General features: G+C 32.8%; 1 protein-coding gene across 1 annotated transcript; it reads right to left on the bottom strand.

Moving 5' to 3' along the window:
- On the bottom strand, positions 1–24,635 carry Gin1 (gypsy retrotransposon integrase 1). Its single transcript, XM_027927709.2, has 8 exons — positions 24,542–24,635; positions 18,107–18,252; positions 15,516–15,709; positions 13,348–13,653; positions 8,254–8,445; positions 7,976–8,152; positions 7,058–7,343; positions 1–586 (listed from the first exon to the last, which is right to left on the bottom strand). The coding sequence occupies exons 2-8, from the start codon at positions 18,243–18,245 to the stop codon at positions 312–314; spliced, it is 1,569 nt and encodes a 522-aa protein (XP_027783510.1). The 5' UTR covers positions 18,246–18,252; positions 24,542–24,635; the 3' UTR covers positions 1–311.
- Between the last annotated feature and the right edge of the window lie 93 nt (positions 24,636–24,728).

Raw genomic sequence — 24,728 nt, 5'->3', positions numbered from 1 at the left:
TTTGAGAGTTTTGAACTAGAATTTAATTCATAACAAGCAAAGGTGCTTTACCCATTCTTTATTTAAAATAAAAACTGAATTTTTTCACACATGTGTGTATATATACACACACACACACACACACACACACACACACATACTGATACTCAAATGTAGCACAACTTTATATAAATAAACCATTATAAAACAAACTTTCAGGATTTTGCCTTCAGAGTGTCAAGATACTTCTATACAATTTAATAGATAAAATATCAAGACTCAAGGGGTTTTATACATTCTAAATAAGTACTTAAAATTAATTTTGGTATTTACTAACTTAAGTACTCAAGAACTTGGTTTGAAGTGTCCAACAGACTGAAAGTCTGCTTTTCAAGAGTACCATGATCTTCTATCAATGGAGAGGTTTTGGCATTTCTATATTCTAACAGTTCACGATCCTTGTTTGATGTTAGTAACTCATTGTCAACTATACCAATAGGTGCATCTTCTACCAGAATATTTGCTTGGTATGCTCCAACTGGAATTTCAGGCAATCCAATGTAGTCATGATCTGTCACTACTGAACCTTGCAAGAGATAAAGACTGTCTGAAAGAAGAGACATAAGTTTGCTTTTCACAATTATAATTAAATATCATTTTAAAATTAAACAATGTTAAGTGAGGAACAAAAGTTAAACTAATGAAAATGAACAATCAAGATTAACTTCTTCTTACTTATCCAGTTAAAATGTGTGTGTGTGAAATAAATAAAAATTTACATATTTATATATCTCTCTCTCACACACACAATGGTCAAGGATTTTAAAACAGATAAATTTTCCCATTACCCTGACCTGTCTCAGACAGATACTTATGTGTGGAAGACAGGGAGTAGGAGTGGTAGAGATTAAAAGCAAAATTATAAAACTATGTTTTTGATAATGATGATGTATTTAATATGCTTCTGGCAAAATATTCCTGGGTGTATTATTAAGGTTTAAAATATCTGTCACATCCTTACATGTACAATATTAGATAATTCTTCGGTCTTTTTACAACACACATTAAGAAGATAATATCAAATTATTACAATATAGGTTATAAACAGATTACTGAAAATAAAGTTGCTAAAATCAGATGTGATAGGAATGTGTAAGGAGGCAGGCTTCGATGAAGTAGCTTTAAAAGGTTAGCTTAAGTGTAATTCTTAGGTCTACCTAATCTACACTGAAACTGTTACAGGAATCTTCTTTCCAGCATTTTATTATATTCTTAGCAAATTTATCATTATCCTCAAGAAAAATGTATCTAAAATGAATGTTAAACTGACAGCAAAGTAGCAGTATCTTTTAATATAAAGAATAACAGAAAAGGATTTCTTCCTATCAGATACTTTTAATTCATTACAAAGGCAGTTTTCTACCACATCTGATTATGTCCTGAACCTTGCCTTCTTTTCTGAATTTTCTCCCAAGACATTAACAGATTCTATTTAAGTTTTTATTAGCTTATTGAGTACCTATATTTTAAGTTCAAGAAATAGCAAAAGAAAGATAATTTGTCCATTTAGATTGAAGATCAATGAAAGTTGATCAGACTAGATAAATTTGCTAACATGTATGGGGAAATGATCCTACACTAACTAAACCAATTTAAACATTTATAAATTTAAATTTATAAATTTCAGTACATCATACAAATCTAGGCTATCAACAGATCACATAAACAAGCTAGGGCTTATGTTAGCCCAGTTAATTCTTCCTGAAGTAAAGTATGCCTGGTATTTTAGTTTTTAAGAGGTGTTCCAAGTTTAATTTCACCAATTCTTATTAATGTAAAAGCAGTGATTAGGTTGAAAATAACATTAAGAAGAGACACAATTTACGATGGAATAAAGTATAGATAATTGAAGATGAAAAGAAAATGATATCTGTATTCTAATATGGGATGAACTGATGGATAAGATGAATAAAACTGAAAGAGAAAATACAAATCACACACCCCATGAAAAGTATTAGGACCAACAGCAGCATGAAAGAAGAAAAAATGATCCATGGAAATGAAAAACTCAGAATGTGTTGACAGAGGTTTGACATTGGGGCAGGTAGTAATTTATAAGAGAACTTCAAAGGTTAGGTATGGTAATAGTATTGTTGGTAAATTATTCTACTAATAGTCAATGGAGAATTCTATAGGTTCAAGGTCTGTACACTGCTGTAAAGTTATTAAGTGATCACAAATACCATAGTATTAAAGGAATTTCCAAATACAGTTTCAGAGATCTTTGATGAACGTTTTCTGCCTAAAATTTTTTCCATACAGATGAGTGGATTGTTCTACTTCTGAAAAATATACACAGTAAATATATATCGACAGAGAGTAATATGCCTAGATGTTAATCGCTTATGAGTTAATCACTTTGATTTCCTGGAAATGCATTCAGAGACCTTGAGCTTAAGCACTCGAAGTTACTCTGACTTTACTAATATCACTTATTAGTAAAAGGAAAGTTTCTATATGTATGTAATATAATAATACACAAATATACACATTTTTTCTTTTAAATAAGTGAGAATCTAAACTACCTTACTATAATAAAACTGTAGAGAACAAGGATTATACTCAGCAAATTCGACACAAATCATTTTATACACAATGGAAAACTACTCGAAGATATCTAGGTTTCAAATTCTACTATAGCTTAAATCTTCTAATTCAAAAGAAATACTCTTTAATTTCAATAAATATTATCAGAAAAGAAACTTTGAACCTCATACATATGTTGGTCTAATATTTTAGATATGGAATTATGAAAAATATGACATTAAAATTATTTTAACATATTTCCTTGTATTTTTTAAAATTTTTACTAGAAAATTTAAAATTATGTGTTATATAGTTTTTGTGTTATACATCTATTAGACTATGTTGACCTAGAACAATCCTGGGTCAGGGATATAGAAAAGAATGTAAAGCTTTTACCCTCAAAATAGAGAAAGATAAACATACCATATTAAAGTACTTCTCTATTCAGTTATGTTACACAACAGACTTTACAAACTTCTTTTCTCATCCTTTTAATTAAGTTATGATTTGTTTAATAAAAGTATCATTTCAGTTTTTTTTGGGGGGTGGCGGTTACCAGGGATTGAATTCAGGGGCACTTGGCCACTGATCCACATCCCCAGCCCTATATTTTTTAATTTTATATGAATACATATATTTTAGTTGTCGATGGACCTTTATTTTTATTTATTTATTTTTCTATATATGGTGCTGAAAATTGAATCCAGTGCCTCACAGATGCCAGGCAAGTGCTTTAACACTGAGCCACAACTCCAGCCCCTCAGCCCTAATTTGTATTTCATTTACAGACAGGGTCTCACTGAGTTGCTTAGTGCCTCAATATTGCTGAGGCTGGCTTTGAACTCTCCATCTTCCTGTCTCAGCTTCCGGGACCGCTGGGATTATAGGCTGCTGTGCCACTGTGCCCAGCTTCATTTCAGTTTTGATTGAACCAAATATTAAGTCCTTAGTTTCTCTGAATCTGAGGTATTAGATTCGGTAGTTTAATATACTTTTTTATTATGTACTTTTAAGAAATAAAACAATAAGATTTTAAAAATAATACATTAAAATAAGAACCTCAAAAATCTGAATGACTTTAGTTAATTTCTTCATATAGAAAGAAAAATATAAGGTTTCATACTACTTAACTTTCTTATTCTGAAGAAAGGTGACTAAATTAACCCTATACATGGTCTGGTAATTCTCAGTCTTTTAGAATATGTTGCCATTCTATTATATTGTTTCTCATAAATAATAACTATAATTTCATACCTCATCACTATCATTAATAATAATTAATACTATCAAGAGAGGATTTGATTGACTCTTGGAAATTATAAAACTAAAAAGCTAAAAGAAGGCTTTCTCTGCCTGAGCTATATCAATAATAATCAATAATAATGTGGATATTTTGAGTTTAATGCCATATAGACTAAGTTTTGCTTTGTTTCATTTATGCAGACTATACTGTGGTTGGAAGAATAATGGACTCCCAAAGATGTCTATATAGTAATCCCTGGAACCTATGAATATATAATCTAACATGCCAAATTAAGGTAGTGCTGGAATTAAGGATGTAAAAAGTTACACTTAAAATAGGAAGATTAGTTTGTGAGGTGATACATGTCTATAATCCCATTTATTCAGAAAGCAAATGCAGGGCGATTCCAAATTCCAGCCTGCCTGGGCAACACAGAGACCCTTTCTCAAAATAAAATAATACTAATAAAAAAGGTCAAGGATGCAGCTCAGAGGTAGAACATTCCTGGGTTCAATCCCTAGTGCCACTGAAAATGAAGGGGAATTATCTTGAATTATGTGGGCAGGTCCAAGGAAAAAGATCTTCAAATGTGGAAAAGGGAGGCAGAAGAGGAGGTTGAGCCACTGCTGGCTTTAAAGACAGAAGAAAAGGACCTTGTATCAAGTAGTGACGATAACTTCTAGAAACTAGAAAATGGATTCTTTCTAGAGCCTTCAGAAAGGAGCACAACTATGGTGATGCTTTGATTTTATCCCACTGATAGCTATGTTGGACATTAAGTTATAGAACTTTAACATAACAAAATTTTGTTGTTTCAAGCCACTAAATTTATTGTAGTTTGTTATGGTAACAATAGAAAACTTACTCAATAGTGCAAATCATTTTGCAGGTGGGGGGTTTTCCATCATGAAGGAAAATGAGTGTGAAATTTTTGGGTGATGGAGACCAAATCTATCACAAATCAAATAAATTAAAAACAACTCAAAATTTGTGATGAATAGAACAGTGAATTAATAACGTAATTTTTCCTTTCAAAAGGGAACATTTATGATTATGAAGAGATACTACAGTACGTTTTAAAATTTCTTGCTAAAAAAATAACTAGATAAAATATTAAATAGCCTTGCTTAAAACAGCAATGACAAATACTGTAGATCTAATACCAAATGTGTTCTGTCTACATTATGTTCTAGATAAGAATGGATAAGATTTTGGCAACAGAAGTATATGTGTTTCAGATAGTAAATCTTTAATATAACTACAAAATCTCAAGAATGGTAAAGAGTGTTGATGACAAAAGCAGACAAATTTATAGTTCTTTTGGATATAGGTTGCCCAAATTTATGTCAAATATGAAGTTGAGTTATTCAAAGATATTGTTTGCATTAAATTTAGCTCAAGGACTCCTGAAAATCAGCTTATAAAATGAAGATTTTTAGGAAAATACATGATATTTTAAAAAAATAGATGGCAAGAATCATATGTATGTTGAATTTTTGCAAATGAAAAAAATACAAAAAAGAGGACCAAAGAATGGCCAATCAAGATGCAGATTCTAGGATGACCAGATGAGAACTCCCTTTGGTTAACATGAAAAATTAAAACAAATTCACCCATTAATCTTAGTTCCCTATGTGTATGCTAGTAGTAATATTACAATTTTCTCATATTACTGAAAGAAACATCTTTGGAGAATTCAATAATGAGGCAAAATTTATAATGTTTAGAAACTTTTGTTCCCAATTAAGATTAGCTATATTCAGAAGCAGCAAAATATCTGCTGTCCTTTCTGAGAAAGTCTGTGGTAAAAGTAAACTAAAAAATATTGAAACAGATCATGATACAGGATCATTTTAAGTGTAAATTTTGTATTAAGGAAGGTCAGTACATTAGAAGGCAGCAAGTCCTGAACAGCCAAGATAAGAAAGAAATCTTGCTACAGAAAGGATAGCTTATAAATATATAATCTTTTTTTCTACATAACTTGTGGAAGCAAGAGATTATACCGGGTAGCTGAGAACCAAGAGGCACAAGGAATGAAAGCACTTACCTTCTAACAAAGAAAATGAAAGTACTTGTGAGTTTTCAGAATTAGAACATAGTCAAGATAAGTTTACTGACTAGAATAACTGTGTCTGTCACAAGAAGGAAAAGCACTAAGAGCTTTTAGCACTAGAGTTGTGGCTTAGATAAGAAGCATAGTTGAGCTATTATTACTGACCGGCTCCTAAGGGCTTCACATCCAAATACAGGATAAGTGTAGGTTACTTGTCATTGCGGCTCTTGTTGCTATTTATTTAAACCTGCTAAATAACTTGCTTATATTGTTTAAAATATAGTATGTTGGCTGGGTATGGTGGTGCATGCCCATAAGATGTAAGTCATCATGGTCAATTGAGCTGAGACCATAACTCAAAATAAAATAAAAAGGGCTGGGGGTATAGTTCAGTGGTAGAGTGACCCTGAATTCAATTCCCAATGCCATAAAACAAACAAACAAAATCAATATTGTATCATCCATTAGCTGTTACTTATATTCAAATATTACTTATGCTGTACCTTTCTTTAGATAAAAAGCATAATTATTGGCTAAGGTATCAGTTAACTCTCTCTCAGTCACCTGTCCCAGAGAAGCTCTAGGGACAAAATAAAACAGTCTTGTTAAAGTAGGAGACTTAATCTGAAAGCCATAGCAAAAATGTTATTTAACTAGTCTATGAAAGTAAAGGTTAAAAAGATCAGCTATCTTGACTATAAAGAACTAGACATATTTGGGGATAATTATGACTGTTTAGAGTACAATCATGTTTTATAGCATTGTGGGAACAACCCACCCTGTACCCTCACCTTTCCCCACTCACGACATTTTTAAGTTCCCTTATTTATTTCACAACTAAATTCTGTACAATGTTTGTTTATGGCATTGATAATTTTAGTTGATTTTTTTCCATGCTAAAATCAGGCATCAAGTGTCTAACAGGATGTTGTGAAAGCAAAAACAGAAGATATAGGTTCAGTATTTTCCACATGAATTACTAAAAAGCCTACTACAAATCAAAATAAAATCTTTCAGTTTCAGAAGACACATTCTAATAAAACAGACTTGGGATACCTACCTAAAACTATTATCAAATTGCATAAAAATAATAAGAACAAAAAAAAAAAGCCCAAAAAGTAAGAAAGATTTCTAGTATTTTTAATTTCTCTTTTCAAAGAAAGTAAAAATGCACAAAAGTGACAGATATTTACCTTGTTCACTGGATTCTCTTATGTAAGGCTTAAGGTGGGACATTTTGATAGGTCTTTTAAGCCTAGTTCCAGTATTGTCTCTGAGGACAGCACATCCACTTTCTGTAATATAGTCTATGACACAAGGACCAACCCATTCAGATTGAAAACGACCATCCTTCCACCAATTTTTCCTTTGTCTTAAAACTTCATGACCCACTTTTAAATGAAATGGATTTAATTGCTTTGGTTTCTTTTTAACAATGATTTTGCTTTTATTTAGGTCATCTAAATTGTTGTTCTCCATCTACAAATGTAAAAAAAAAAAAAAAGCAAGAGGTGAGTTATTTCTTGAAGGCAAATGCAGATAATGATAATATTATAACAAAATGGTTATTTATTGAAATGCTACTGAAAAGTAGGCAAGAGTCTGATTCAATTCTTAAAGTAACATTTCAAAGTCAGTATTTTCACCCCTGCTACACAGAGAAGGCAAACTAAAATGTTAGTCATTTCTCAAAGTCAAAATACAGAATACAGCTATGATTCTAAAACTCATAATTTTCTCATTACTATCAGAATTCCAAACTAGCAAGCATACTATTTAACTAAGACAAGAAGAACTTAACATATAGAAACATTTTGGTTTAAGGGTATGGCATATATATGTGCATGAACATGTATACATGCTGAAATTTTAAGAATAAATATCACTTTATAGAGTTCTATAGTTTTTCATTTTGGGGGGAGATGGGGGGTTACTGGGGATTGAAGTCAGGGTCACTGAACCACTGAGCTACATCCCCAGCCCTATTTTGTATTTTATTTACAGACAGGGTCTCACTGAGTTGCTTAGCGCCTCACTGTTGCTGAGGCTGGCTTTGAACTCATGATGCTCCTGCCTCAACCTCCCAAGCCACTGGAATTAAATAGAATCACCTGGCCCACTGAAGTTGTCTTATTCTCCATTATTTTATCAGCTTCTTTAATTGCATCTAGAATTCTAGCAAACATATTTGTATTACCACCATCCACTTCATGAAGATTATCCGAAGTCTCTGGCATATAAGGATTTCGGTTAAACATTTGAAAATATGGTGTATTCTTAGTAGGTTCCTATTTTAAGAAAAATAAACAACAATTTTGTAATAAAATATGTTTTCTAGCCAAGAAATAGTCATAACTCAGAAGTACAGAATTAATATAAAGGCACATACCAAGTGAGTTACATTGAAGGCAAATGAAAGAGCTGATAGGTGCTCATCCCAGTTGTTGGGATGGTCAGCACAGTATTTGGAAAGAAATGTTTTGATTGTGCTGGGAGTACTTTCAGTTGGATTAACAGTTCCAGAGGCATGAGGAATTATAATCTGTTTTGTACCAAATAATCCATATAGTTCATCATTGATCTGAAAAATACATAAAACAAAGTTGACTTTTTAACATTTGTATTTTTCACTGATTTAAAAAAGACTTCAAAAAGAATTTAGCCTGGACAACTTAGCCAGACCCCATCTCACAATCAAAAATAAAAAAGGGCTGGGGATATGGCTCAGTGGTGAAGTGCCCCTACAATCAATTTCCAATAATTCAAAAATAAAAAATAAAAATAATTGTGATATTTTACTTAAAATAGTAGTTACTACTGAGTCCTTGCTATGTGATAGTCAATACAAAAGATGCTTTACATTGTTGTCATTAAATCTTAAAATGATTTTCTGAGGTATTATTAACCCTACTTTGAAGATAACCTTGGGAGGTTAACTGCCTTACCACACACATAAAATAAAGAAACAGAAGGTCAGGATTTAACAGCAATTCTGTATCCAAGTAACTTTTTAATTCAGTTCATCATATATATATAGTAGGTCACATAATTCAGTAAACAGGCAGGTGCCCTTGGCCAGGTGACTGAAACTCACTTGGCCAAACTTCCTTATCTGTAAAATAATGAAACTTCTTATCCAGAACTCCTATGAGAATTAAATAAATTAATGTTTATAAAGCATTTAAAAAGAATTCTTGCCAAGCAATAGTCAAGAACTTATTAGTTTTAGCTACTTTATTACTTTTAACTACCTTTATTACTATGAACTACTACTATTATTTTTGTTGCTATTGCAGTTATTTTTATGCAGGGCCTAAAAGAAGTTAAAATGAGTTTAGAAAACTTGTTAACAGTAAAATGTAAAATAACTACTTTTCCTACATCAGCCATCGTGCCCCCCACACACTTTAAAAAAAAAAAAAATAGATTCAATACCTTTATTTTATTTATTTTTATGTGGTGCTAAGGATGGAACCCAATGCCTCACACATGCTAGGCAAACGCCTTACCATTGAGCTACAACCAAGCCTTACATTACAATTAAACATGTAATGCTAATCAGAGAAAAGCTAAAAGAAATGCAACTGTATTTCCCAATCTCCCTGGAAGGTAAAAGTGCTCATGAAATACAATTCTGGCAGAAAAAAAGATATGCTAAATTTATTATATAATCTCAGCTTTAATTAGTTTTTTTGTTTTTTGTTTTTGCTCACTGTCCTCCCCTTTCTTCTGACTGATAGGTAGACACTGTGACCTGAGCTCTGGCATATTATGTGCCTAAAATTCAGAGTAACTACCCAAAGATGGTAGAACAGAAAGCTCTCAGCATGGGTTCCCAATGATATTCACAGTTATCATTCTTTTCTTTTCAGCCTGGTCTTCTTTTGCCTGAGTACAAAACAAATTCTTTCTGCAGTTTACGTATTGGAGAAGGAAGAGGAATTCTCTGTTACTTGCTGCTGAACACAATTCCATGCTGATATATGTACTAATTCAGTTCTTATCTACTAATTTTCTCCTTTTGATTAAAAAGTAATTAGAAATCTCAGAGAACAGTTGTCACTGAAGTCAGTTTCAATCTGAGGACTTGATCAATGGCTTTAAATGACTCATGGAAAAGGCTTCAATCTCTTTGTTACAAAAGGTTGCCTAGGAATGATCCAGTGAATCTACTTGTGATAACCTTATCCCATCAACTTTTTCCCTCAACCATCTAATCAGATATTCTATCAGTCGTTACAATTTTAGTTTCATATGACATTTAAAAAAATGAAGATGTTTTCCCATTGAAAAGTCTTATTCTCACATGACCAGTATAACCCCACATCATATTCAACCACAAGAATGGGATCCTAATTAGAATAAATTATACTCAATATATGTATAATATTTTAAAATACACTCTACTGTCAATGTATATTTTAAAAGAACAAATAATAAAGGCTTATTCTTTTTCTTCAGAAGTTTACAAAAAGTTTTCTTATCTTTTATGGAAACAATTTAGCAAATACTCTAAGCTGAGTATGTTAGAAATATCTGAATTTTTATCTAAATGTATAATAAATTTCCCATTTGTTTATTGTTCTAAACTTACTTCAACACTCTAGCAGTGTTTTCTTTATTTATTTAAAAAATTATTTTTAGTTGTCAGTGGACCTTTATTTTATTTACATGTGGTGCTAAGAATTAAACCCAGTGCCTCACACATGCTAGGTAAGTGCTCTACCACTCAGCCCAACCCCAGCCCAAGCAGGATTTTCTGTATTTGCTGATAAAAGAATACATTTTACATTTTCACCATTATACTTTTATGAAATATTTCAGTTTAATCACAGCAAAAAGTACAAATTTTCCCAAACATATGTAACTTTTTTATTATAAAGAAATCTCACAAAAAAGACTTGTAAACATTTATTATTATCTTTAGTAAACGTTAAAGTTACTTTGAACATGACCAAAAAAACCTGCTAGCTAATCATAATGGCTACTATATTATCATTATTGAATTTCTTTCTTTCTTTCTCTCTCTCTCTCTCTCTCTTTCTTTTTTTTTGGTGAAAGGATCTTGCCATGTTATTCAGGCTGAGCTCAAAACTCTTGATCCTCCCACCTTAACCTCACAAGTGGCTGGGATTAGAGGTGTGTCCCCCGTTGCCTGGCTTTCATTTAGTAGACAACAGGTACATAGTTTTTGATTATTGAATGAAGTAAAAATACTTTCAATTTATGAGTATTTTATAAACATATACATATTTCATTTTCTTCATTATTTTAGTGCTGAGAATTAAACCCAGGATCTCATGTATGCTAAGTATGTTTTGCTACTGACCTACACCCCCAGCTACGAGTGTTATATTTTAAAATGGATATTAAGTGGGTTAGGATGTAAATGCTTATTAAGTTGTCTGCATAGACCTGTGCTGAAAAGAATTAACATGGAAGGTCTGAGACTGCTATCCTTTGAAAGTCCTCCTTATGCTGAGCTGGTGGCACACGCCTATAATCCCAGTGACTCAGGAGGAGGCTGAGGCAGAAAGATTTCGAGTTCAGAGTCACCCTCAGCAACTTAGCAAGGATCTAAGTAACTCAGTGAGACCCCATCTCTAAATAAAACACAAAAAAGGGCTGTGGATTGTGTCTCAGTGGTTAAACACTCCTGGATTCAATCCCTAGTACAAAAAAAAAAAAAAAATCCTCCTTATAAGATTGGTCCTTGGCAGATATCTAAGATCTTGGATTCTGGTTCCCACCAAAAAGGTTCTACCCACTTTCTGATAAGCGTGGCTCAGTATGCCTGAATAGTTTATACAAATCATGTGGCTTTTGCTAAACACTTTTCCTTCTGAGGGTTTAGAAATTTGTTATATGCCAGGTCAGGGTGCCTATGAGAAAAGGTCCCAGTAAAAACTCAAGACACTGGGTCTCCAAAGAGCTTCCCTTGTAGGCAATATTCCACATCCCTTGTCACAATTCACTGCTGCAGGAAAATAAACACATCCTGTGTCTCTAGTGGGAGAGATCTTAGGAGCTTACACAAGTTACTATTTCTTGTATTTCTCTGACTTCTCCTCATATACCTTTTCTCTTTGCTGATTTTGCTTTATATGCTTCCACTGAATAAACATTAACCATGAATATGCCTAAATGCTGTGTTCTCCTAGTGAATCATGAGGATTGTCCCTAGTGGAAGATGGGGATAGTCTTAGGGATCCTCACACAAGCCCTAACTACTTAATAAATACAAGTTTAGGTATTTCTTTTGGACTGAGACATCATAGGTATTATGTACCAAGAAAGTCTAGCTAACTCTGATTATTCCTATACGGTAATCTATCCCTTATGAAATTTTATACTTTTTTTCCTTTCCTTTCCTTTTTTTTTTTTTTTTTTAACAAAGTCTTGTTATTTTGCTCAGGTTCATCTTGAACTCTTGGGCACAAGTGATCCTCCCACCTCAGCCTTCCAAGTAGCTAGGACTACAGGTATGTACCACTCTGCCTGGTTTAACTGCAAAAATTTAAAATAGGCTTTAAGTCTAACAGTATTACATTTGTTTTTTAGACTTTTCATACATATTATTGCCTGCTTATTCTTCCAGATTAACTTTAATTAGGTAAAAGGCCAAGACAAGGGGAAAAACATCTTTCAATATTGAATATTCTCATTCATGTATAAGATGTATTTTTCCATCTAGTCAAGTCCCCCTTTACCTGACAATTAGAGATTTTTAAGTTTTTATCAGTGCATTCTAGTTATATATAAGTGAGGTTCATTCTGACATAATCATAAACATATGGAACACACTTTGTTTCATTTCAGTTCCCAGTACTTCTTTCCTCATCCCATTCCTTCCCTCTGCTCCCTTTCCTCTATTCTACTGGTTTGTCTTCTAATTTTTTGTTCTTGGTTTTTTTTTCTTTTGATTTGTGCTTTATAGACACATATAAAGGCGGAATTCACTGTGGTATACTCATATAAGTACATCACATAATTTGATTAATATATAGATATATAATTAATATATATATGTTGTCAATAGACCTTTATTTTATTTACTTATATGTGGTGCTGACAATCGAACCCAGGGCCTCACATGTGCTAAGCAAGTGCTCTACCACTGAGCCACAACACCAGCCCTGGTTAATTTCATTCTGTAGTTTCTCCCCTTTCCTGTCTCTTCCCCCTTAACCCCCTTCCTTTCCTCCCCTAATCTTCCATCTGGCTTCATGGGCAAGAAGCAAACAAAGATTATTTTGTGTAATCTTCTCATTTTAGTTTGAGGATTCCCAAAGATAGGTTTACAAATATTTAGCAGCACAGTAAGTACTAAAATCTAGTCTCCTAATTTCCAGTCCAACTACCCTTGTACCATAGCAATTTATCTGAACTTATTAAGCACTTTATCATGCACAGGGCACTGTGGACTGAACACTGAAAGGCAGGAAGAATATACTCTCAAACCTAAGTAGTTTAATCATCCTACCTGTTGAATGAATTCATCTCTTTGGTCCATTATTATTTTCTGAGGAGGTCCATATAAGAAAAATATATTGATAATAGCTTTAGAAATTTCTGATGCTGAAACATCACACAGAGGCAAAATCATAACCCACTTTGTAAACAAATCTGTCATGATTAAAGCGTATACGTGACTTCTGTTGCTTGTATGAAAAGGTCCCATCAGATCAACAGTAACTATACTCCATGGATTGTCCACCTTGAGAAGGTGTTGTTTAGGTGCTAGAATAACTGTATTTTTTGCCACTTGGCAATGCTGACAAGCATATACCTACAAAGAGGAACACAATAAAGAAAATAAAGACAAATATTAATATAGTTGACATATAAAATTAATCTTATAAATCGTAATTTTGAAATGGTTAGTAGGTACTTTGCATTTTGAAGGAGAAACTTTTGGACTAAGAACAGCAAACTGAATTAAACCTTTTATTGAAAAACTAACAACTAAGAATATTCTACCCAGAAAAGCTGCCATTTAGAAATGAAGGCAACATCAAGATATTTCCAGGGCAAAAAAAAAAGTGAGTTAATTGTCATTGGACTGCCTTGTAAGAAATGCTAAAGGAAAATTTTCAAGTTGAAAATAACAACATGAAAACAAAAGTATAAAGCTCAGTGGTACAGAAAAAAAATAATTAAATTCAAAACAAAAATCTTTTATTAAGAACAATAAGCAAATAGTAATTGCTATTTCTATCAAATGACCATCTTATAGGGTTTTAGTCACATGGAACATAATTCTAATTCACATTCAATAAATATTTATTAAACCAATAGGTCTTAAAGTAAGTTTTCCTATTATTTTACTTTGTTTTTTATACCTTTACTTTATTTATATTTGGTGCTAAGGATGGAACCCAGGGCCTCACATGTGCGAGGCAAGCACTCTACCACTGAGCCACATCCCCAGTCCCTATTATTTTACTTTTTAATTGACACATAAAATTGTACATATTTATGGGAAACTATGTGATGATTCATTTTCTATGACTTTAAATCAGTTTGTGAATATGCGATAATTTCTATATGTAAAAGATGTTTCTAAAGTTATCACTCTTAAGATGTTCATTCATTCATTTACTCCAAGAATATTCATTGATGTAATTTCAATAACAACATTTATAGACACCAGGAATTTCTCTAGGTCCTAATGAACAAAAAAAGAGGGGTCAGTGAACAAAAACAAAGCCCATGTTTCAGTTAAAGGAAGTGAGATGAGATCAAATGATAAATTTATGGATGGTGCCATTTTTCAATGTACTTCTGTAATTTCACTTTGGAGACTAATTCCAAACTAATTTTAAGAAAAAATTTTAAATGATCGTACTACAGTATAGTCATAGTTACTTTTGATCAGATTTTTTCACTTTCCAACTTATTCACCAGATTTAATCAGAAATAACCTCTGATAATTTCAAAAGATCATATCCATTCTCAAATCATACATATTCAGTGGCAAAGATTTCACTGCATGTTTATAAGGGATGCATGGCAGGTTCACAATTTGATTTTGGTTTGGAGTTTCTGCCATGTTTGACACTTTCTAACTCAAATTGGAATAGAAATGAAAGCTGAGAGCAGAAACTGGGTTTGATTTGTAAACATATTCTCCTGCATACAGAAAATATGACTGGCATTAAAAATGTAATGAATTAATCAAAGGAATTTCAGCCCCATTTAAATTCTGCCTATACAAAAAAGTTCAATGATGAAAATGTGGTTCTAAATCATCTATATAAATATGGTATTTTCTTTGTTTAAATATTTTATTTTTTAATTGTAGTTGAACACAATACCTTCATTTTATTTTATTTTTATGTGGTGCTGAGGATTAAACACAGTGCCTTACACATGCTAGGCAAGCACTCTACCGCTGAGCCACAACCCCAGCCCTAAATATAGTATTTTCAAATGTTTAAACAATACTTTTATTTTAGTTCAAATTGCAATTTAGTGATTTAAAAGAACTGTGAAGGGAAATAAAACTAACAATTAATATTTTTTTAGTACATAAACTCCCATACAAAAAAATACTTAATGAGAAACCAGAGTAAATCTGGAGCAACAACAAATTTTGCATACTTCTTAAAAAGATATTAGTCAAAGTGTTCTAAATACATAAAGCCATACCCACTGTTTGACATCATTGGTCACAGAAGTCCAATAGTAACTGGATTCCACTAAAGTGAGAGTTCTGGATATGCCATGATGAGCTCCAGTGTCATTTTCATGGCATTCTCTTAGGACTTTCTTTTTTTCCTCTTCTGAAACAATTACCAAACGATTTTGTTTTCTGTCTTTTCCAACATAAAACAGCTTTTTTTCTGGAATAAATGATACCAAAGAGATAAAACTGTAACTTTTTAAAAATTTATATCATAAAGATAATCACAGACTTATCTTCAAACTATGGAGTTACTGAATTTACAAAGTCTTTCTCCACTTAAAATAATATTTATTTGTAATGATGTCACCATACAAACTCTAAGGTCCTTAGCTGTTATACTTATTGGCTATCTAGGAAGAACCCTAGCTGCTTTAATTCTGTAACTATCAATATAAGCAGAGCCAGCTTATTTGCCAAAGCATGTAATAACTGTGACAGTATGAAATTATCTATGTGAGAGCTCAAACTAGGACAAATATCTGCAGATGCCTCCTAAAAATGGCATAAATTAGCAAATGAATTATATACAGAAAAATAACCCCCGGAAGAGAATTTTCTAAAAATATTGCACTTATATAACTGTAGTTTTGTAAGCAACTACCCCTCTCTGCTTTTTCTAGATTTGAATAAAAGCTAGGGTTGGTAAAGAGGAATAAGCTAAATGTTTTAAGTTATTTTCTTTCCTTCCCCCTCCCCCCCTATAGTACTAAGGATGGAACTCAGGGCACTCTACCACTGAGATACCTCCCCAGGCCTGTTTATTTAAAAAAAAAAAAAAAAAAGAGGAACTGACTAAATTGCCTAGGATGGCCTCCAACTTGAAGTTGCCAGTGGCTGGAATTATAGGGCTATACCACTACACTGAGCTAATTGCATTTCTTTCTTTTTCCTTAGTACTGGGTATTGAACCTAGGGCACTCAACCACTGAGCCACATCCCCAGCCGTTTTTGAATATTTTATTTAATGACAGGGTCTCACTAAGTTGCTTAGGGCCTTGCTAAATTGTTGAGGTGGCTTTGAACTCATGATCCTCCTGCTTTAGCCTCCCAAACTGCTGAGATTACAGGCACAATCCACTTTTCCAAGCTAGTTGCATTTTCTTTAGGATACCTGAGAAGAATTTGCAATTGAGAAACAACCAAGGGATTCAGAACCATCACTTCTCCAGTATGGACAAGATAACTACTTAAAGGACAGAATCTAGCACTAAGCTACTATGTGCTAAAACACATGCTGAATAAAATGTTCCTTATTTAATTAGAAGGAAAGCATTCTGAGTAAAGGAACTCTTTATCTTATAAATCAGGAACTCTTATATATCTTAAGGGCATAGGATATGATTGGCATTCAGTGAAAACTCAGTTAAACATTTTTTCCATAAATGATTAAATAAATGAATAAAAATGAATCCTCACTGCCGCAGTCTGGCTGGGCAAAATAACCGAGAAGTGACAAGCAACTTGAAGGTTGAAATGGGAACTACTTTATTGCGAGTGAACTCAGCGGGAACTCAAAGTAGCAGGCACCCAAGGTAGCAGGAGCCACTTCTCTGCCAGATAGCAGAGGTATATATACTTAACTAATTACACACAGCTTGACTCAATTAACATCAGCAGTCAGCCAATAAGGAATCCTCATCATCTTAATGGCTCACTGGCATTGCTTCACAAACCACTTCTCCTGACAAAGTGCCAGGCGCCATCTTGACTTGATTTGCATCCCCAACATCTCACTTTAAGGGTATAAGAAGTAAATAGTCTGCCTTCTTTAAGCATATGGAGTTATTGATAGGCATGTACACAGGAGAGGAGAACAGGCATTTGTTTATTAGAATTTTCTTGACATGCTTTGGGAAAAGCCTAACATACCTATGTGCAAAACTCCCATTAAAAGCACCGACACTCATTTAGCTACTCATTGACTATTCTTCTTATCTATCCTATCCCAAACTTCTGATCCTCTTTGGAGGAGGGAAGGGGGGAAGAGGACCTTTCAAGATAAATATTGCACTGCCTTTCAAATATTTAATCTATCAAGGGAATTCAGGATCCAAAAATAAATGTAACTCTGAGAATACTTTATAGCAGTGTGTGTGTGTGGGGGGGGGGGGCACAGAAATGAATACAGTTAATTCCCTCCATTTCTTCTTTTAGAAAACAAATTAGTTAACTTTGTTAATATTTTTATATTAAACATCAAATAAATTCCTTATTTACAGTGGCGTAAGTGCTTGAAAATGCCCCATCTAAGTAGGAACTACTGAAGTACAAAGGAAGGAAAAATCAATCAATTCTCACGCAGGCTTCTATGTAGGTTTTATTTATTTTTTCATGGTATCTCTGTATATAATTCTGAAGGCCCTTCTTATGCTTACTGGCCTTCCGTTGGCTTCAGTATGATTTCTCATTTTGCTTTTGATTGTCATTACCATCTTAACTCATAACTGTTTAGCAACAACAAATTACCACAGAAATTATCAGGAATCCACAAAATAAAAACGCATGTGGAAAAGAATCTATAACTTATATTCAAAATTTTGGATGTTAATTTCACCTTTGAAGACAAATTTTTTTGCTGCTCTTCTAATGCCACTTCTCTCACTTGGTAGTGTAGTTGAATGATATTCACCAGTTCGCTTATAATATGCAATCTGTTTAAGATGAAGGTCACCATTTTTTCCACTCCGGACCATCGTGAACCTAGGTAAAAGATATTTAAAGATATTACTTAAATAATAATCTAATTCATGCTTCGGGAAAAGCCTATTTTAGTTCAGGTTTCTGTCACATCTCTGCTTTTGAATTGAGCATTCCCAAAACATTTCTGGGAGGGAGACAATTGTAGTACAAAAAAGTAACAGAGTGATGTATGTGAACAAAAATATTCAAATGCTATTTTTGAGATAAATCAAGACAAATTATCTTGTCTCTTTTTGTGTGATAAGCAATGCTGAAAATTTTCTATATACTAGGGGAAAAATGAACAAATATAATCTCTGTAAGGTTTGGTTAGTCCTCTTATTGCCAACAATGAAAATGTTACTTACATAGGTTGGTCCTGTTTTGTGACATTTAAATAACAGATTATAAGGAGAGAAATGTAATTTTATATTACTTCTAAATACATTCATGATCAGTACAAAATGCAAAAAACCTCATATTCAAATCATATGTTAAATATATTTTGTGAATGTTTTAATGATACATGACAGAGAAGATATTTAGCAGCCAGATCTCATACATTCTTCTGATCTACATGTAAACTATTTATCTTGAACAAAAATGAGTTTTGGTGCTGCATATACTCTGTCAATGTCATAAAAAAAAAAATCTGGCTGTACTGGCAAAAGCAAAACCAAACCCTTTTCTATAACAGACTATAGGTAACATGGTGAACCTTTTACAAAAAAAAAAAAAAGCTTTTATTTCATATTTTCAGTTAAAAGGAACAATTCTGTGTTATTCTATTTGCCACCATGCTCAATCCTCCATATCCACTTTTGGCCTTTCTCTCCTGTTCGCTGTGCCCTAGGAAATTGACCCTTACACTCTGCATTTATCATTTTCTGATTGGAATTATCAGTGGGAGGCAGTGGCAAATCAGAATGCAAGAGAAGAAAGAAGTCAGGATATTTATTTACTGGCTCTTTCCTTAGATAAAGCTGCAACCCTTTACAAAGAGCACCCATCGGGGAGCCTGTATTCTTTGTCTCTAATTCTCACTGGAAGTCAAAATCATTTCTTCTTGACATGTCAGTCCTAGAAGTAGGAACTATTTTTTGCTGCTATTAATCTCCAGGTTTATTTGTCCCTATCCATACCTCTGAAAAAAGGAATTTTATTAAATTTTCTTTAAAAACCACAAGAGAATATATCTTCATTTTCCTGCTACAACTCTAATACAAATTATTAAAATTCGAAATTCTAAAAACAACATATTTTCTGACTATTGGAGGATCTCAAGATGAAACAAAGAATATATTACTGTAAAGAGAACATTGGAACAAAGCAGAACAGAGTATGCCAATGAACCATAGCTTAAGATGTATAAGTCTCTTTTCCTATGATACAGCTCTTTGAACAGCTAATAACACTTTTCTGGTCTATTTACAAGTTCACAGAAAATACCAATGCAATTCTAACATCCTTCAATATTAAGTTAACATGAAGTATAATCTGCTTAAAAGTAAAACTTCTGTAATGCTGACATAGTCCCATTATAATCTAAAAAACAGGTCGGTTCTCTGCAAAGTATTATCAATCAATATGTTCTAAGTTTAATCCACTTTCATTTAAATATATAACTTTTTCATTTTATAAAAGATGGCTGTACCCACAAATTGAACAAAGTAGTATATTGCAGCTTCTGAAAAACCCTTGAAAATTAATGGATTAGATTTTAAGATCTTGTATAAAAATAAGTAAAAAAGACACTGTAGAACTGGCATAAAAATAGACAAGTAGGCCACTGGAACAGAATAGGGAATGCAGAATTAGATCCATACATATAAAGCCAATTAGTTTACAATAAAACATTCAATATAATGGGGGAAGATATGGTCTTTTAGTGATATTGGAATAACTGGATATCTTTATAGGAAAATAAAGCCATTAAGCAGCTGCCTCACATTTTTCTTAAACACTAATTCCACATAGATCATAATCCTAAATGTGAAAGGTAAACAACAAAGCTTCTGGGAGAAAACAAAGGAAAAGATCTTGAAATCCTTAGAATAAGCAAAGATTTCTTAAACAGGACATATACAAAAAAAAATACTAGGATTTCATAAAAGTCAACATGTCTGTTCATCAAAAGATACTATTAAGAAAGTGAAAAGGCAAGTCAGAAACTGGGAAAAGATGTCTTTAATTAATTAATAAATAAATAAATATATATATATATATAAAACAAAGGACTTGTACCCAGTGTGTGTGTGTGTGTGTGTGTGTGCTCGTGCGCGTGTGCATGGATGGTAGAAGGAGACCCTCATTGTTATACAAAATACATGAATGAAGATATGAGAAAAAAAAAAGAATAGCGTTACCCTAGATTAGGTAGAGAGAAGTGATGGAAGGGGAGGAGAGGGGGTGGGGAGATAGGAAGGATAGTAGAAAGAAACAGACATTATTATTACTGTGTGTATATATGTAAATGCATGACTAATGTGATTATGCAACTTGCATACTCAGAAAAATGAGATATTATATCCCATCTGATTCAAATGTATGATATGTCAAGGTCATTGTACTGTCATGTGTAACTAATTAAAACAAATTAAAAAAAGAAGAAAAAAGAGATAGATGGGGGGAGGGGCTGGGGTTATGGCTCAGCAGTAGAGTGCTAGCCTAGCATGTGCAAGGCCCTTGGTTCAATCCTCAGCACCACATAAAAATAAATAAATAAAATAAAGGTATTTAAAAACAAACAAATAAACAAACAAAAGAGATAGACACAAGGTTCAGTCATTGGTCTAAATAGGGAGCAGGAAAGAGGTAAATTATTGTCTAATGGGTATAGCTTCATTTATACAAGGTGAAAAGAGTTCTGGAGATGGACGGTGGTGATTGTTATACAATATTAATGGACTGAATGCTAGTTAGTTAATGGCACACTTAAAAATGGTTAAAATGGTAAATTTCAAATTACTACAATTTTTAAAAATTAAAGAAAAATTGTTTTGGTTGCAAGAAGGGAATAACCCAAAAAGTTTTAAGAGGAAGGGCTTCCAGAGAAAGACTATTAGAAATGGAGGAGAGGAAAAAATAATAAGTGACAGTATTATGTTCCTGAGAAAGCAGTAAGGGATGACATCCATTTTACAAATAAAGGAATTAATCTTATTATCTCTTCCCATAAGGATATTACAGTGAATAACACAATGAAAGTAAATTGTTTCCATCTGAAATATCATTTAAAAATTCCCACAGAAGTTTCTAAAATGTAGAAGGTTGTAAAGTTACTCCCACCCTAACAAGGAGAAAAAGCTGGACAACTTTACAAAGATGCCAATTTCCCCCAAAATGATTAAAGATTCAATGCAATCCAAATCAGAAACTCTTTTGTAGAAACAGATAAGCCAGTTCTCAAATTGACATGGGACTTAGAAAAGTTAAAACAATTTTGTAAAGTAAAAATAGTTAAAGAACTTCATTATTACAAGACTCAGTTTCTTGGGACCAAGTGATGGTGTGGCAATCAAGACTATGGTACTAGCAAAATGAGAGCAGTAGATCCATGGAAAAAAATAAGAGTCTCCAATAAAAATCCACTCAGATATGGTAAACAGATTTTCAGCAGAAGTTCCAAAGTAATTTTAATGAAGAAAGTCTGTTTTCAATAAATACTGGAACAAATAAACAACTGTATTAAAAAAAAAAACCATGAACTTCAACTTATACCTTGCACTATATGTAAAAATTAACTTAAAATGGGTCATAGGTCCAAATATAAAACCTATAATTACAGAAGTCCAATTCTAGAAGAGAAGAACTTTGGTCTGGCAATACTTCCAAAATAACAAATAAAAAACATCATTTATGAAATAAAAATTATAACTTTTGTTCTTTTAAATATATTGTTAAGAAAATAAAAGAAATCACATCTGGGAGAAAATATTTGCAAAACACATTTCCAATAAAGAACTTCTATCTGAAATTTATAAAGAACTTTCAAAATTTATAAGAAAACAATCCAATTTTTAAAATGAGCAAAAGAGCTGTATAGATATATGGTTAAATAAACAAATGAAAAGTACTCTACATCACTTGAGACAACAACAACAAAAAAACGTTAATTAAAACCACAATACAATACTATTATATACACAACAGGAAAACAAAAAACAAGTACTATCAAAGTTGCAGAGTACTGTTGGTGAGAATACATACATGGAATTTCAAGAAGGGTGTTGTCTAAGAAGGATGGAGTAAGAATTACAGGTGTTTGATACTTACCTACGACTCAGTACCAATGTTTGGGGGGAAAAAAAGACATAACAACTGTCCTTTTTTTTTTTTTTTACAATAATGAGGATTAATGATATAATGGATTTGATAAGTCCTTTGTAAATAGTAAAGCAATATGTATTTATTGTTATATTCAAATATTATCATTCACATCAGGCTGTTTTAAGAGAACACTTTCTTTTCTCAAAATTTTTATAAGGAAAAAAGATTTTAAAATCTCTGTCCTTACATTAATAGTGATTAATGTTTTAGAGCTATGTTTATTTATAAATTTATACTGCTAATAGCAAAACCCAGAAGACTCAGGAGGCATATAATTTATAATGACTATTTATTTATTTACATACTTTTGCAGTAATAGGGATTAAACCCAGGGACACTCTACCACTAAGTCACATCTCCAGTCTTTTATTTTTTAAGAGAACGTCTTGCTAAATTGCACAGGCTGACTTCTATCTTGTGATCCTGCTGCCACAACCTCCTGAGTAGTGGGATTTAGGTGTGTTCCACTGCACTCAGCTATAATGACCTTATGGTTTAATGCTGGCTCTGAATTTAAGAGACAGATGAGAAATAGAACATGCCTAAGACAGATGAGTTTATAAAAGCATTGCCTTTTAAATAGATGGTTAAGAGTTGTTATTCATGTTTGGTATTTATGTAAAATAATTTAAAAAACAGAAATTTTTTCTATTCATCACCTGGTCGCGAGAAACCAACCATTTGAGAGGTAGTTAATATGAGAAGAATGGTTTTAAGCTGCAACATTCAGGGCAAACATAATAAAATATCTTCTATGCACAGATTATTAAGCAAAGGTATCATTCACAAAGAATTAAGAGATCTGTCTGAATTACATAAATAAAGAGTATTTTAGCCCATTTTTGGATTTGCTTATATTTTTAAGAATTTAGGAATCAGAAAAGGTAGTTGAGCGTGATCACAACTTCTGTTTTTGCAAAAGGAATGTTAGGATCATATTTGGTTAAAATGAACAAATATCTTTGTGAATATTTATTGCTTAATTTCTTTGATAATTTTATCTTGTATGTCCAATGAAGTAAGACAGTTATCTGTGTTACTTCAAATACAATAAGGTTTTGTGTTTCAAGAAGAGTAAAAACCATCAAGCTGGTAACCTATGCCTCTGAAAGGTAATAATATGCATGTATTACAACTTAAAGTAAAATCTTGATTTCAATAATACAAAAACTTGGAATTTATATTCTGATTTTTTTAAGTATTCTATTTTAATTGTTGAAAAAAAATGGGCCAGTACAATTTTATGCAATGTGAGAGACTGGAAAATGAATATACCAGATACTTCTCTGCTTCATTTCAGCTTACAAAAACAACAAAAGCCTTTAACTCCTTAGGCATACACATGAAGCCACATAAGATATTCATTTCCATTTTGAAAATTATTTTTCCATTCTGGTTTTGACATGCACACGTAGGGGAAATAATAAAATAATAGTCCTCTTTTCCTTAAAACCACGTGACAAGATCCTGTCTTAAGTTCACGTTTCTCCCCATCACAGAAGTCTTTAATTTGGGGCAATATTTCAGATTAAATCACAACTATGATAAAGTATGGATCAGAAAGCTCTAACGTCAGTCAAGAGCCGCACCCGACCTTTGAATTCACTTATAACCTTGGAGTCTCAAATACTATAACTATGCAGAAGTATTTCCCAAGCATTTTGATGGCTTGTTAACTGACTTTTAAGGATAAGGTCCAGATAAACTATGCACAAGCAGGAAAACGACTTTGAGTAAAACTCAATCCCACCTAGTTGTCACCTCCCAGGGCCCGACAACAATATTCTCCCCTTTCTAGCCTGCTGGGTGGGACTTCGCAACGTTCAAGACCCTCCCGCCCCAACGGCGCCTGCGCAAAATCTTCAGCCTTCAGTCGAAGAGAATGGTTTTGAAATTACTGTCAGATTACACTTCACTTTAAAATAAGATAAAATAAAATAAACCAGTACATATGATAAAGCACATCAGAATGACCACTCACCGAAGTGGTCCTAAATGCAAACGACTGTATTTAAGCTTCCTCTCGCGACTTATCTGGTGCTACAGGAAGCGGAAGTATCCCAGTCGGTCCTTCCTGGGCCTTTGGAACCTCGGTCCGGAAAGATTAGGGCGGATCGTTGGGCTCTTGCCGGAAATTGTTCCGCCCGGTCAAATTTGTGTGTGAGACC

The sequence above is a fragment of the Marmota flaviventris genome, chromosome 5, assembly GCF_047511675.1.
Source record: "Marmota flaviventris isolate mMarFla1 chromosome 5, mMarFla1.hap1, whole genome shotgun sequence".
In the NCBI taxonomy this organism is placed as follows: Eukaryota; Metazoa; Chordata; class Mammalia; order Rodentia; family Sciuridae; genus Marmota; species Marmota flaviventris.
The sequence above is the reverse complement of the archived record's forward strand: the minus strand, read 5'-3'. Positions and strand labels throughout refer to the sequence as shown.